Source organism: Crinia signifera, chromosome 3 (genome assembly GCF_055691185.1).
Source record: "Crinia signifera chromosome 3, ASM5569118v1, whole genome shotgun sequence".
Taxonomy (NCBI): domain Eukaryota; kingdom Metazoa; phylum Chordata; class Amphibia; order Anura; family Myobatrachidae; genus Crinia; species Crinia signifera.
In genome coordinates, this window is record NC_139219.1 from 63,705,901 (window position 1) to 63,722,955 (window position 17,055).

General features: G+C 42.3%; 1 protein-coding gene across 2 annotated transcripts in view; it reads left to right on the forward strand.

Annotated features, from left to right (window-relative positions):
- Window positions 1-10,222, forward strand: part of PNPT1 (polyribonucleotide nucleotidyltransferase 1) — a 50,997-nt gene extending 40,775 nt beyond the window's left edge. The window contains exons 22-28 of one of the 2 annotated variants that reach the window (XM_083175905.1): window positions 1,980-2,063; window positions 3,219-3,302; window positions 4,284-4,390; window positions 4,475-4,530; window positions 5,783-5,861; window positions 7,649-7,696; window positions 9,663-10,217. In XM_083175905.1, coding sequence (XP_083032031.1) covers window positions 1,980-2,063; window positions 3,219-3,302; window positions 4,284-4,390; window positions 4,475-4,530; window positions 5,783-5,861; window positions 7,649-7,696; window positions 9,663-9,809 — 605 coding nt within the window. In that variant the 3' untranslated portion in view covers window positions 9,810-10,217. Of the gene's footprint in view, window positions 1-1,979; window positions 2,064-3,218; window positions 3,303-4,283; window positions 4,391-4,474; window positions 4,531-5,782; window positions 5,862-7,648; window positions 7,697-9,662 lie in introns of both variants that reach the window. The other variant, XM_083175904.1, reaches the window with a different exon arrangement.
- The last annotated feature ends 6,833 nt before the right edge of the window (window positions 10,223-17,055 follow it).

Genomic DNA, 17,055 nt, shown 5'->3' on the forward strand with positions numbered 1-17,055 from the left:
CTACCCCGCCTCCTAGTCTAGCTACTCAGTTTTAGTTGTGCTGGCAGGAGCCAACACGCACTATAGAGAGGGGCTGCCTTATGCAGCCTTACTTCTTATTTATGAATCCCATTCTCATAAGCAGGTTGTGACACCCTGGACCATGGGATTGCAGGTGCGGCTGGTTTGGCAATTAAAGTACTGAAACTTTAAAAAGTATGGTCTATCCCCCTGCAATCCCATAATGCCACTCACTGTGACTTCATCGGCGTCCTTCGGTAGCTAGGCAATAGGTAACTAATTAATTAAATAATAGAGTAAAATAAACTTGAATAGCGGCATACTAACAATCTATTGTGAATAAACAGGGAGCGGGAGTACAGCTTAATCAGGTACGTGAAGGGTATATCGCAAGCACAGGACTAGTTAAAGGAAACCATTTTAGGTTTAACTGTTCAGTCAATCTGTACGGGCTGACAGTATTAACTAAATACATCCATTTAGTCCTTCTGTAACAAAGCCCTAGCACGGTCTACACCCCTACTAGATATCATCCGAAGGACACCAATTACGTCACAATGGGTGCGCCGGCGGAAAGGGTTGCGAGGGGCTGGCTGCTGCATGTAACTGGCGTTGGTGACCAGGGATGTTTAAGGTATGTATGTTTACATGTTGTATTGCGTCTGATGAAAATTCGTATCATGCATTGAAACATTAAGCTACTATACTGAGTTGATTCATTTCTGTGAGTGCCGCCGCCACCCCATTAATTTTTCATTAGAGGAGGGCACCTGGAGCTGCTGTTCCTTTTGAAGTGAGTGCCCTCGCTTTAGGACATTTATCGTCAATAGCGGGCACCCACGGACTATCAATCATCATCATCTATATAATTATCTATAGTGTGTTTGTGTGTGTGTGTATATATATATATATATATATATATATATATATATATATATATATATATATATATATATATATATATATATATATATATATATATATATATATATATATATATATATATATATATATATATTCTCCAATAATGAAGGCACACGACACAGGCAATACTTTCACAACGCGTGTATTCGGCTAGTTAGCATCTAGCGCACAGGTCTTCAACCTGTGGCCCTCCAGATGTTGTGAAACTACATGTCCCAGCATGCCCTGACAGTTTTGGCATGCTAATATAGGAAATAATGTGGCAATGCATGTTGGAACATGTAGTTTCACAACATCTGGAGGGCCACAGGTTGAAGACCCATGATCTAGCGCTTTCGAGGGATACAACCCCAGTCCTCAGGATGACAGCCACTTTAAACACAATGGTGTGGTCAAACAAAACACCATTTTGTTTAAAGTGGCTGTCATCCTGAGGACGGGGGTTGTATCCCTCGAAAGCGCTAGATGCTAACTAGCCGAATACACGTGTTGTGAAAGTATTGCCTGTGTCGTGTGCCTTCATTATTGGAGATTTACATACATCGTGGGAGTGCACCGACCAAGTTGGATATAAAGATTATTGGAGTGCTGGCATATTTGGAGGATTATATATATATATATATATATATATATATATATATATATATATATATATATATATATATATATATATAATCTCAAAACGCGTTGGGCGTGGCCTGTACGGTGGACGCATTAACTTCATTCTGTGTGATTGTCTGGAGACGGAGATCGAGACGGAGCGTGGAGACCGGCGTTATTTCAGCGTGAGAGGCTGTCTGAGACCGAGTACCTCCTGTGACCGTGTCCTGTGAACTCGTCCGTTCCTACATCACATCACTAGCTTGGCAAGCTGTTATATCCTAACCCACATGTATGTGAGCATATATTATCAGTAAAGGAACTGTGTTGTACCTTGCTCATTGTGCGCTTCTCCCTCTTTTTGCATATATATATATTTTTATATATATATATATATATATATATATATATATAATCTGTATCGTCAAAATATTTGTTGGTTATATTTCCATTAGTGGCGAAAAGAGAAATTCTGCAAATTATGAATAAGACCATTGCAAAGCCAAGGGAAGTAAGGAAAGGAAACAGCCCTGTAACAGGTAATATAGTTAAGGAATAATCTTTGTGAATGTTTGATCATTACTGTAAATGTATTGATGTGTCCACCTATATCTAGCCTTCTTACATGTTATACAGCCCTTCTAGTTATGCCACGCTTTTTTGTAACTCATTACTTGAGTATCCCTTCATGTGACTTTTTATATGCAGATACATGCGCGCTCGCACATAGAACATAGTCATGCCATTTATCATTTCAGTGATGCGCAGAAGAAGCACAGTATCAAAAGATGTCTGCTCTGGGCAGACTAGTGGGCTAGTTATACACTTTGTCACAGCTTCAAAATGGAAACATTTGCCTAATGGTGCCCATACACTAGGGCGATATTGCATAGAATCCTTCGATTTTTACCGCATCTGTGCAATAAACAGAAGGATTATATGCCCGTCGAATTTGACACCTGATGTGTTGCATGGGCCGGCCGGTCGAATGCCGGGTAGATAGATATTATGTGCTGCACATAATATTTAACGAATTGCATGAGCGATCACATCTGGTTTTTAACCAATGCGACCGGGAGGGGCTGGGGGGGGGGGGGAGAAGTCCTGGCGGCGGTTTTGAGGAGCTGGCAGCAGGAGCGTTGGTGGCAGTGTATTGGAGCGCTGTGCAGGAGGGCTTGCGTGTGCCGGTGGTCAGCGGTGGGCGGCAGTTTAAAAAAAATTCAAAATACTGGGTGGCCCTTTGCAACATTGGATGGGTTAGTGTTTGCGAGATGGGAGTCTGAACTAGTGAGTTTGTGGATCCTGAAGCTGCACCCTGTGGAGTTACCATGCTGGTTGTTGCCAGCGACTTTATCTGAATTTGTAAGTTCAGACAATTGCCTCTGCTCTTTAGTTGTAGAATAAAGTCTCTTGAAGTGTGTTTAGAAACTTTATCCTCCCAAAAGTCTCCAAAGATGTGACTACCCATGTCTTACTGACCAGCTCCTGACTGGGAAGAATTGTGGAATCATTTATGATTTTATTGTACTATAGGATTAATAAAGTAGCTTATTCAGTTAGATGGCTTTTGCTTGCTTGTATACTTTTTCAGTTGTAGTATGTGCATACATTAAATAGTACATTGATAATTAATCTGTGCTGTTGCTATAAGAAATACAGAGGTTAATGTGATTTTTCTTTATAACGACTTTAAGAAAACATCACAGTGCCTTTATCCAAGAGATCAAGATTTGTTGGCCCAGGAGGATATAATTTAAAAAAACTGCAAGCTGAAACAGGTTAGTTCCATAGTTTGTACATATTATAGAAGTATTTATATTTGTAAATATGAAATCATTTTTATAAACTTGCTTGTACATAAGACACCTTGGTTTTTCTTGAATTGTTCATTGAAAAATGAGGTTCACTGAATTTCTCTGAGAACAGCTACATGTCTTGTCCCCCAGTAGTGCCAGCTACATGTCTTGTCCCCCAGTAGTGCCAGCTACATGTCTTGTCCCCCAGTAGTGCCAGCTACATGTCGTGTCCCCCAGTAGTGCCAGCTACATGTCGTGTCCCCCAGTAGTGCCAGCTACATGTCGTGTCCCCCAGTAGTGCCAGCTACATGTCGTGTCCCCCAGTAGTGCCAGCTACATGTCGTGTCCCCCAGTAGTGCCAGCTACATGTCGTGTCCCCCAGTAGTGCCAGCTACATGTCGTGTCCCCCAGTAGTGCCAGCTACATGTCGTGTCCCCCAGTAGTGCCAGCTACATGTCGTGTCCCCCAGTAGTGCCAGCTACATGTCGTGTCCCCCAGTAGTGCCAGCTACATGTCGTGTCCCCCAGTAGTGCCAGCTACATGTCGTGTCCCCCTGTAGTGCCAGCTACATGTCGTGTCCCAAGTAGTGCTTTTAGCAGAAAAAAAGTACAATCTGGAAACTGTGGTTTTCGGAATAATTTGGATAACTGATTTATATGGGATACTAACTTTTTTTCTTGCTTTTATTCCTCAATTTCAGTAATTTTTTTGTATATTGCTTTGCCTATCATTGCAATATTTATGGCATAGGCCATTGTTGTATTATTGTTGACATGATGTGTTGTGTTTGACTTCTTAATTTTGGTGCCTTTTTTTTGTAAATAAAAGGAAGGTATTGTTCCGTGTTGTTTATGGACGAATACATATTTTATTGGCTTTTCATAGAAGTGATAGGGAAAACTCAAAAATGTTAAATTTTAAGTAAAACTTGTGTGCATGTTTTTTTTTCTCCTTTTCCCGCAGGAGTAACAGTTAGTCAGTTAGATGAAGAAACCTTTTCTGTTTTTGCCCCAACGCCGAGTGCAATGCAAGAAGCTAGGGAGTTCCTTAATGAAATGTGCAAAGATGATGTAAGTGATAGCCTCTTGTTTGTGCTGCGTTGCTCAGCTGTTGCTTTATGCTTTCTCAGTTCTAACACGTTTTGTATTTTACAGCAAGAGTTTAAATTGGAATTTGGAGCCATTTATACAGCCACCATAACAGAAATCAGGTGCAGTGGAACTATTCTCATATGTTTTTGTTTTTTTCTTTTTTTCTTTCTTGTTTTTTCAAATATGTAATTATCACCCATAAATTTGTACATTTTTATCTGACATCTATTTGTACTATGGAGTTTAGAGGTGCAGGAGCTTGGGCACTTTAAAATCTACTGCCCCAGTAGGTGCATGGGAGATCTGATTTTTAAAAGCCACTAGACTAGGTGCTGTCTTCTATGGCTGGTTTTGGCAGTTGTTGTATATATATATGTAAAACCTCACCAGCAGCTTCAGCAGGTATGGGATGCCTACAGCCACTGCCTGTCTGCTCTGACGTTGAAGAGTTATCCTAAGATGTAAGTGAGGGAATCAACCCTGTCACTTTGGCTTCTGAGCATAGGAGGCAACAATTCAACCTCTGGCTTTGAAACTTTCATGTAAACTCAAAGGTTCTTTTTTTTCCCCCACCTAGCCTCCTTTAAGGACAGCTTTGGGAAACCATCATAGTATTACGTATCTCACAGTTGGATGTTCGAGAAAATGGGATCTTTGTACTGTCTTAAAAATAAAACTACCAGTCTTTTGTTCTTATTTTTTCTTGTTAGGTTTGTAATTCTCATTCATGAACATAGCTCGTAATTCTGCCTCTTGATTCTATGATTTGTTCTGTCCTTCTGGGGCTTTAAACAAATACTGAACTCTGAGGTACCTGTAGACTTTAGCCCATTGAGTGCCAACATCTCTGAGAGACTAGCAAAATATCAGCTAACAATGCCAGCATCGCTCACATTTGTTATATGAATTCAAATAAAAAAATGTGTTAAAAAAAAAAAAGAAGATATTTCCTATATAAGGTAATTACAGGTCATGTTTGGTTAGCAATTTTCACACCAATTTTGCCAAATTCACTTGGCAAAGGGTTAAAGGTGATATTTTTAGCGATCGATGTGAAGTTCCCCTGTGCTCCACCTCTATACCCCATAGTATCCTATTCATCATCCCAGCACACCCCCTCATCCAGCTGGGTTCTTTATACAAATATTTGTGTTGAAGAAAATGGTTTGTTGGTCTCCCCACTCTGGTAAGAATTGTCCTGTATAATTGATGTATATGCTAATTTACTGAAGCCAATGTTTCCCATCATTCTGTATTTTATTTTTTCTTCAAGTATATTTCTTGCAAATTTGGAGTAAGATAGTGGTGCAACTATGCAGTGAGAGACACTACTATAATCCTAACTTTCCCACATTTATTTGCATCTTCCAGAGAGTTTGGAGTAATGGTGAAGCTCTACCAAAACATGACGCCTGTTTTACTTCATAATTCACAACTTGACCATCGAAAAGTAACTCACTTTTTTTTTACGCTTTTACTCTTGAAATGTGTGAGGTATTTGTCTGATTCCATAGCTCGGGATGATTCTAAATAGTGTGAATCTTATGGCTTCCAGCAGGAGCTGGTTGTACAAGCGCACACTGATCACTCCTCCACCAGACACTTACCAATCGCCCCCACCAAGCTGTAATACAGAGGAAAGGTAGCCAGATGCCATTGTTTCTTCTCTGCTGCGGAGTATAACCATATAAGTACAGATGTGTTCTCAACATGGCGCGACCTAGAGCAATTCCCAGACTTTCATAATCCTCGTTGTAGTGCCCAAGTAGCTTAGAATTCATATTTTTTTCCACAAATTATGAATGCTATGGATTAACTTTAATCCGTGGCATGAAGCTTGGCTTGGCCCACTCATATTGGGCCTCTGTCTTTTGCCTTGTACTGCGAATGTCTTAAGCTCTGTACACACAGGGCGATATTATTGTGGAGCGACCATATGACCTGTGTTTTTTGTGTGTACAGGGCAATAAATCACTAGGAGCGTGCTCCCGCAGCCAGCCCTTATATATATATATCTATCGCTGAGCCTTAATACCAAACCAAAATCTCTCAGTGACCATATTGCACCGTGTGTACACACCTTAAAGGTGGCTGCTTAAGGTAGGGACCGTTCTGTAGGGACAAAGGATAAAACTACGTTGGGGAATAGGTTAATTTTAAAACCTAATCTGTTTAATATTGATGATACACACCTGTGTAGGTATAGGCCAACCCTTGAATCCGATGTTCTTTGCATACAGGCAGGAAATGTGTATGCAATTGTGGATTCATTTGAGATCTCCCCAATGGGTAATAAAAAAAAAAAAAGAAAATGTATTCCTAAGCAGTAGCTTCGCTTGTAGCACAGTTGCAATGCTGAGAAAATAGCACATGCTAAAGGGGTGTGGTATGCCGTTCCGACAGTCGGGATCCCGACAGTCATTACCCCGACATCGGGATCCCAACTGGCCGGACTCAGACACCGTGGCCAGCGCAACAAAGCCCCTTGCCGCGGGCACGGTGGCTCGCTGCGCTCACCACCTATTCTATTCTCCCTCTATGGGGGTCGTGGACCCCCAGGAGGGAGAATAGCAACAGTCGGTATCCCAACGTCAGGTTAATGACTGTCGGGACCCCGTCCAGCACCCATGCTAAAGCATGTGCATACAGATATGAATTAGGCCTTTAAGCTGGGTACAAACTAGATGATATGTTGTCCGATCCGCCGGATAAGACTGACATATGGGGCACATAGTCTAGTGCAGTGGTTCTTAACTCCTCAGGACCCCAACACAGTTCATGTTTTGTTCATGTGACAGTTGGTGATGCAGAGGGCAGCTGCTGGTGACCTGGAAATCGTGCACTGTGGGGGTCCTGAGGACCAAGGTTGAGAACCAGTGGTCTAGTGTGTACCCGCTATCTCATTGACTATGCGCGCTCCCACATGTCATCAGGGATCTCCTTCACCGGCTCTGCATGTAGTACCGATGGGAGACATCGCTAGTGAGGGCCATGGTGTCGGATGCAAGTGTGTATGCACTCGCCAATGCTGGGTTCCCCTCACAGGCTATGTCGCTGGGCACAGACATTGTGTAGTGTGTACCCAGCTTTAGTCACAAAATTGGGATTTGGGGATAGGTGTATGTGTTAATAAGAAGAAATGTAGTATTATATTTACCCCTGTGAAGTAAATGTTGTTCACTGTAGGTAATGATTCTCAATGTGACTTGCTGAACTTATCTCTGAATATTCTTTCAGATACAACATCCTAGTGCATTGGGATTAGAAGTTGGTAATGAAATCCAGGTAAAGTAGTTCATATTCATCAGAAAAATGATATTGTCACAGTCAAGAATGCTGTCAAAATAATCTTATTCTATGAGATTTATCACAAATAGTTGGATCATCTGGCCACTACTGTACTAAGTGCATCCAAAATATTAGAGACCAGCTACATCAGGTCCACCTTAGCAATGTATCTTGTAACCCTTCGATGACTGTAAATGTCACACTTGCTACCACAGTGGCTTCATATGCACTGAATACATTTTTTTGTAAAAATTGTCTCTTTAGTAGACTGTTTAACCTGAGGATCCCCATCAAGCAGTAAATCCTGATCCTTTGAGTGCCAATGTTGCTGAGAGATGTGCAAAATACCCACTAAAAATGCCATTGTTGAGGAATATGAATCACTTTAGTTATTAAGTCAGTTAATTGAAGTGTAGGTAAATATTGCGCAAACAAAATAAAAAACAGTCGTGGGAGCTGCCATTTTTAGCACATTTCTCACAGCAAGGTTGGCACTCAGGCCAGGAAAACGGGAACTGCTGGAGGTACTTGAGGACCGAGGATGGGAACCACTGCTCTAGCTTATATTTTCAGTAAATATTGGTCTGCAGGAAAAAGTCAGCAACTGACTTATTTCAGGGACTTCGTTAGGAAGACCTTGATTTGCCACTATAACTGACCGGAGAGGTTGCATGATAATGAGCTTGTTCACCATGGTTAGATTTCGAGAATTCACAAAATTAAATATATGTGCTGCTTTTTTATGTATATTTTCCTGTCCCTCAGTAGGAATGTGTTCTGGGATAAAGGAAAATTCGGTACTTGTTTCCTAGCACGGCCACAATCGCGGGTAATTTTTAATGGTCTGCGATGCGACCGACGCGATGCCCGCGATTTCCCATTGAAATGCATTGAAAAAGTCAAAATCGCGTCGGTCGCATCGTATGCGGGCAAAAAAAACATGCGATGGTACCGACGCAATGCCCGCGATTTCCCATAGGGAACAATGTAAAATGCCTCAGTTTACCCAAATCAACATAGGGAACAATGTTAAATGGGCCAGAGACTCCAAAAACCCCCCCTGACCAGTGAAATGGCCCCCCAAAAATAGTTAACGCCACCCCACTATCAACGTCAACCCGAAGCGTGGCGAGCGCAGCGAGGCCGCGAGGAGCGGTGGTACGCGTCCTCCGACCTTTTCATACCCCCACTATCCACGTCGGCGTGGAGTTGAGAATAGATAGTGTAGCGAGCCCTCGCGGGGCTCGCTGCGCTCGCCACGCTTCGGGCTCGCTGCACTCGCCACACTATCTATTCTCAACTCCACGCCGACGTGGATAGTGGGGGTATGAAAAGGTCGGAGGACACGTACCGCCGCGCTCGCCACGCTTCGGGTTGACGTTGATTGTGGGGTGGCGTTAAGTATTTTTGGGGGGCCATTTCACTGGTCAGGGGGGTTTTTAGGGGTGTCTGGCCCATTTCACATTGTTCCCTATGTTGATTTGGTTAAATTGAGGCATTTTACATTGTTCCCTATGGGAAATCGCGTCGGTCGCATCGCATGCGATTTTTTAGCCCGCATGCAATGCGACCGACGCGATTTTTTTTACCTGCGATGCCCCAGATCAAGATCGTTGTGGCCATGCTAGGAAACAAGTACCGGAAATTCTCTGGTCTAAAAGGATTGACCAAGTGACTTTTTTTTTAAATACGGTCTACAGTCATACCTTGAGTAGTGCTATAGCATTTATATATCAAATATTCGATGTGATAGATATACATAAAAATAATAATGTATGTAATCTCACTCCATCATTCATTTCTATTTTCCCATCCTTCGTAAAACGGAGTAGATTTAAGGTTACAAAGTGCATTTCCAATCATTTAATCATTACTGCCAGGTAGAAAATCATCTGATCCTTTTTTATCCTACATTAGTTGTCTAAAAAAAACTAACAGCTGTTTTTTTGTGTTTTATGTACAGGTAAAATATTTTGGCCGTGATCCAACTGATGGCAGAATGAGGCTTTCTAGGAAAGTTCTTCAGTCCCCTGCTAGTACTGTGGCCAAAACCCTGAGTGATCGGAATAATATTATCATGAGTGGAGCGGACTCTTCAACGTCCTCTTAGACAATATCTTGATAATTAAGTTATTTCCCAACCATGTGAATGGACATCTCACTCTGTTTGTATATTCTGTAGATAATCTATTTTAAATACTTGATAAACAAAATGTATTTCATACAATCTTATGTACTTATTTTACACTGTTTTTTTTATTGTGCTTTTATGGTTCACTTAGGCAAATTGGTAACCAAAATGTGAAAATGAAAAGCATGACATGCAATGAACAATGAACGTTGTGTCACACACTTCCCCACAACACCTGTCCGCACTCTCACCAGTTTTCCTCACACCTTCCTAGCTCTGCCTAAATAAATGCATATACCATAACTCTTCTAAACCTTCAACCATTATCACTACTCATAGACTCTGCCCTGTCCCTTCACCTGTCTAACAACCACATTATTAGACAGTACTGCTAGAAATTTACATCCGAACTACTGGATATTGTTCTTGCTTACGATGTACAATAAATACAACACTGACAATTCATACCATATGCAGACCACCTCACACTGCAGTTACATATATTGTTGCTACGAAAAAACAGAGAACCAAGAGGAAACCCATGCAAGCATGGAGAGCACATCCAAAAGCCACACATTGGTGGAATTGTACCCAAGACCATTGTGCCCCTATATGCTGGTATTACACATCCTAATTTCTTGTATAATAGTAACTGTTGATGGAAAGAGGGACTAAAAGTAGCCATACATTGATGTGAAAGAAAGACCAAGTAATTGCTTTGCCAAGAAAAATCCCTAAGGGACACTGGAGACCATGGTATAGTGAAGCATGAGGAGTCCTGGGCACCAAGTAGGTAATGTCTTGCAGACAGCACGAGTTCCTCCCTTTTTTGTAGTGTTCTTACTTCATATAATGTTTTCTGGATTGCCCATAGAGCTGGGTGCAGTTTTTTGGGCTGTCTGAGGAAGTCTGCAGGAGACAGCAGTTAAACTGTAGCTTTCAATTATAAGCTACTCTCTCTCTTGTAATCCCAGCATTCAAGTGTACTTTTAAGTGCCGTTGTTTGGTAGAAAACAGCGGGACTGCTATTAACTGATCAGATGAAACCCATCAAGGCAAAAAGTGCTACTATGGCATTGTTTTTCATATGCGCCGTGTAATATCACATTACCATATGGACTTAACGTGTGTTGCTTGTCGGAGCCAGCGTGGGCATAAACTCTGGGTCCAGCATTCTCTTACTTAATGAAGCTAGTAGTGCGTCAGCATACCTCCCAACATAACCCTCTCCAGGAGGGACACATTGCTCTGTTTCTGGACTTCCCTCTTCATTTATGATTACTGTTATGTTTAAAACAGGTGATGGCAATCATACATTAAGAGGGAAGTCCAGAAACAGAGCATTGTGTCCCTCCTGGAGAGGGTCACGTTTCGAGGTATGCGTCAGTGTGAGGGTTAGGTTCAGAGAGTTGCGACTTCCCAGTAAATGTCTGACCCTGGCTGTACCATGGAGCAATATTTCATCTTTGAACACCAAGTTGTGGGGAGGTCATTTTCAAATGGAATCTCAGATCAGTGATCCACAGCATGGAGGCCGATGAATTTGGGGCCTCAGTGGATGTCAGGGGCACGAATCTTCACGTTCCGACATCGGCAAGTCATCCTCCCCTCCATTTCGCAGTCAGATCTGATCACTATCAATTCCAGGCTCTGCCATTTGGTATAGCAACGGCGCTGCGTTTTTTCAATAAAATCATGTCTGTGATGGCGCACAAAAAAAGTAGCACAATTAAAACTATTTGTGAAGGGCAATTCAGCTTCACAGTAAGGCCCAATACAAACTAGGAGATATTGTGAACAATATCGCAGAAAGGGGCTTCTGAGCGATATCATTCACAATATAGTCTAGTCTGTGTACACTCAATATAATTATTGGTGTGCGCTCCTGCGCATCGTTAACATCCATTGATGTCATCTGAAGATGCAGGTCAATTTTGCTATATAGCCAAACGACCTGCATGTTTAGTCGGCCCACGGTGACGTCTCTAAATGATATCAGCCACCGTTATTGGTCAGTGTGTACGGTCGTAACCTGTGGCCCATATGAATAACTATATACAACAAGAAACTAAAAATGGAACCAATCTTAGGCACTATGTTTAAAAAATGTTAAGTAATATAATACCTTTTGATCCTGAAGGTGTTACTCTTCGAAACAACAACTTCCTTGTGGTTGTGCCATTATTGCTGAAACAGATAATCTCCGTGGAATATACCAGAACATTTTTTTTAACAAACAAAAAGATAGTCCATGAATTGGGAAGCGGTCATCTATTAGAATGAACTTAGGTCTACAGTCATTAGGTCGACCCCACCAGGTCGACTGGCAGGAAGGTCGCCCTGACTTAAGGTCGACATGGGCCAAGGTCGACATGACTTAAGGTCCAATTTGCATAAAGGTTGACATGAGGAAGGTCGACTGGTCATAAGGTCGACATGGGTTTTTCACTGTTTTTTGAGCCGACATGTGCCAACAGGCGGTATTTCATGGGCGTGGTGGGAGAATAAAATAGTGTGCCGAGCGCAGCAAGGCACCGTGCCTGAAGCTTTGCGAGGGTCCGATTCTCATTGCCAACTGTGTCCATGTCGACATTCGGATAAAAAAACAGTGAAAAACCCATGTCGACCTTATGACCAGTCGACCTTCCTCATGTCGACCTTTATGCAAATTCGACCTTAAGTCATGTCGACCTTGGCCCATGTCGACCTTAAGTCAGGTCGACCTTCCTGCCAGTCGACCTAGTGGGGTCGACCTAATGACTGTAGACCTAAGTTCATTCTGACAGATGTACCGATTCCCATGAATTTAAGGGACAGCTAAGAATAAAGTGAAACATTGGGCTTACCCCACTCACAATACTAGACTTAAGTGTACACATATAAAGGTTTATTTTGTTTTTTTCTATATGTGAAACAGGTAATATCTTAACCCAAAAGAATTGTGGAGAGTATGGTTCATACCCTGACTCGCATAGAGATATACTCTGATACTCCAAAGAATCCTTTATATACTCCAATATATACTCCTTGCCACTACATGAAGATTCTCCATGTGTGTACAAGATGTACCAATAAATTGTGTAGTACCGTCATGAATATTAACCAGGTTAAATTGGCATTACAGGTTATGGCGTAGAGCAGGGATGGGGAACCTCCAGCTGTTGTTGAGCTACACATCCCATCATGCCTTGCTACAGTTTTGCTATTTGGCCACGCTAAAACCGTTGAAGGGCATGCAGGGATGTGTAGTTCAACAACAGCTGGAGGGCCGAAGGTTCCCCATCCCTAGCGTAGAGTAGAAGTGGAAGTGGAATTACGGTGTGTGGCATTAATGTGTGCGTGTGGCGTATTGTGTAAGTGGCATTACTGGGGCAGAAACTTTTTTGGCAGGGGGGTAAAAATGTATAGTTACGCCACTGGCTGATACCTTACACAAAACACTGCTAAAACTCTGATCCATGCTCTCATCATTTCCTGCATTGATTATTGTAGTAGTCTCCCCCAATACAGAATCTCCTCACTACTACAATCTACCTTGACTGCAGCTGCAAAGCTGATCTTCCTCACTTGACAGTCCCCCATTGGTTACCTGTATTCTTCTGTATTCAATATCAAATACTTTTGTTTACACACAAGGCCATAAACCAAACTAGACCAACGTACATCTCTTATCTCAAAAATTTCCTAACTTGCCCTCTTCACTCTTCACAAGATCTACATGTCTCATCCACACTCATTATTTGCTCACATTCTCTATTGCATGACTGTATTCAGGCTGCACCCACTCCATGGAATGCACTCCCATGCACAATAAGACTCTCCTATTGTCTCCAATCCGGCTCCCCCCCCTTGCGGGCCCGGTGCCTCGCTACGCTCAGCACACTATTTTATTCTCCCTTTATGGGTGTCGTGGACACCCATAGAGGGACAAAGTCCCGGCATTGCGGCGGTCGGGATTTGGACCGCTGGCATATTGACCGCATCCCCTCCAATCCTTCAGGCATTCCCTGAACTCATCTCTTCATGCAAGCACATCGGATTCCAGAATATATAACCTTTATTTATACATAGTATAACATAGCGACAAAATGGCACGTGCAATAAACAATGGAGGAGTGTGTATAGTGGCAGGAGGACTGTGAGTGAGTGTGTGGATGGAGGAGTGTATAGTGGCAGGAGGACTGAGTGTGTGTGACAGAGGAGAGGATGGAGGAGTGTGTATAGTGGCAGGACTGTGAGTGAGTGTGTTTAGTGGCAGGAGGACTGTGAGTGTGTGGCAGAGAAGAGAATGGAGGAGTGTGTATAGTGGCAGGACTGAGTGAGTATGTGACAGGAGTGGATGTAGGAGTGTGTGTATAGTGGCAGGAGAACTGTATCTAATGAGTTTTACGATTGTGATTTTTGTCCTATTGTATCGGATCTACAGACAGTATTGTTTTCTTATTTTTAATCTCTTGCATAATGCTTTCAGGATTAAATCAATGTGAATTGGTAACATAATGATCCAATTCGCTCCAATCAACCACATCTATGATCTATAATAAGGTATAAGATGCATGGAGCTTGCACCTGATTGGTTGAGGGGCTTCCCACTGACTTACATCAGTGGGATTCCCTTTCAGCTACATGGAGGAGGAGCATGCTGCTCCTCGGTCAGGCGGTACGGGTCAGCCGCAGCGGTTTGTTCTATTAAACAATATAAATGCTATGTGTACCGTGCTCTATTGTTTATGGCAGCGCCAATAATTTGTGACTTGAATAAAGAGGTTAAAAGGAGCGCTCTATGTTATAAAAATATATATATATATGAATGAACACCTGTAATAAAAAGTATTTGGGTAAAAATAATGGGTACTTGTGTATTATCTGGGCGCCCGATTTTTTCATCTTATGTCATTGTACAACAAAAAATCAGTCGCATCGCATGCAATGCGATTGGACCCGATTTTTAATTGTACAGGCACCCAGATGCTTGATTCCTATGTTAAATGCCCCCCCCCCCCTCCCGACCCGATTTTGGATTGTACACCCACCCTGATGGGTAATGACTATTTCAAATGCCCCCCCATTGTTAACGCCACACTGCGATCAACGCCAACCCGAAGCGGGGCGGCGGTACGCGTCCTCCGACCTTTTCATACCCCCACTATCCACGTCGGCGTGGAGTTGATTTAATATAGTGTGGCGAGCGCAGCGAGCCAGAAGCGTGGGTATACAATTAAAAATCGGGTCTGGGGGGCCATTTAACATTGGGTACAATGTAAAAATCGGGTCTGTCGCATCGTATGCCATTGTAATGGCATGCGATGCGACCGATTTTTACATTGTACAAGGAACGTCTAAAAAGCCCAAAAATCGGGTCCCATCGTGTCTCATCGCATGCCTTAAGTAGTGGCATGCAATGAAAAAATCGGGCGCCCAGATATTACACAAGTACCAAATAATGTTTACACTCCTTTTGGAGTATGTTTGGAGTCCCCGGTGTTGTTACCTGTCTGTGCCTAGCTTTAGAAGCGGACAGGAAGGTGACTGAACTATGTGGCAACATATGTGAGTACACAACATAGGTGAGTATGTTGTAAGTTTGCATGTATGTAAATAAAATTGAACGTTATATGGTTTGTATTTATTTTAATATCTGTTCTGCTCTGGAACTACAAGTCCACATTCAAAGCTATTAACCCAGCACCTACCACCCAGGGGTGCCGGGGAGAGCCCCGAGCTTCATTCCTGGCTTTGGGTGGCCTGGAGGAAGGGGCCTTTATTGGGGGTCTCCCCACTCCCCCAGGAAATTCCACCAGGGCTAACCAGTCATAGGTTAATGCTTTGGGCATGGGACCTTACATAATAAGTGTCCCCCGGCTGTAACATTACCCTGATGAATGGTAGAGCCCAGTGCTGATTTCAAAAATACGGTGGATCCCTACTTCATTTGTCCCCCATATTTTTGGAACTGTGACTGGACCAAGAGCCTGGTGATGCTTTTTTTTTACATTTATGGGCACCCCAGTCACTTTTTCCCCTGAATTTCTGGAACCAAGTCCAGCTCAAAGAGCTTGGGGCTGGTTATGCTGGGGGGATGGGACCCTGTGCATTTTTTTAACTCTTTATTATTTTTACACAAAGAAGCATCCCACGGATCAGACTGATCTGTGCAATGCTTCAGGGTTGGCTGTATTTGTCCATCAGGATACTCAGCAGCCAAATACCAATTATTTCGCCATCAGAAAATACTAATCCTGAATTTCAGCAGCTATGCAAATACGATTGCAGCCAATCCCATTCCGTTCGTATTGCCAGATGTGCACATGTATTTTTATTTTCTGGTGTGCCACTACAAGTCTCAGCCTCTTATGTCCAGAACTTCCCTTACCTTTAGTTCTGACATCCTGCAAAAAATTACTATTATTCACAATAAATTATTAGACAAATCTCAAATTTCTCAAAGAGCCCAGTGACTGGGCAGTCACACAGTTTGGTGCTTTATCTACATTTCATCACAAGATGGCGCCATACACATGCTATTCACTTTATCTAGCCATTTTATTTAAAATAAGACAAAGAGCAAAATGTAATAGGGTGCAATTTTTTAGACATGTACGATTTTTGGTTAAAAACTTCCGAATTTGATCATTTTCTGAAAATCACACATTTAACGGTGCGAATTGCGGTAAAAATCACACTTCAATTCGCATCCAGATGTTTTCCCAATATAAAGGATACAACTAGCAAATGTAATAGGGTGCGATTTTTGCTAAACATTACCAAAAATCGCAAAAAAAAAAAAAATTGACCAAGTTCTGACTGGCAAATTTGACAGAACTATGCACAGATCATTGAGAACTGTACATGGTTTTAAAAAATGTGTAAAAGTTAAAATAAAAATGGCGTGGGGTCCCCCCTCCTGAACATAACAAGCTTGGGCTCATTACTTAGTAACATATGTTACTATGTTACTTTTTGGACCAAAAGAAGAGAGCAAAAATTATTTTTGTACTTAGATCCTTTCAAAAACTCTTTGGTATTATGACAACTAATAATCGTTTTAATGTCCTCTCCGACCCCCGGAGCTCTCTTCTCTGTGAGGACCAATACAAAGTCATCTTTTGTGACCGTTCCATCTCCATTATCCAACTGAGCAAAAGATTTTCGATGATCCACTTGGTGCTCAAATCACCAATCATGAGCAGCAATCAGCAAACCCGCCGCTAGCAGCAGCATGGTG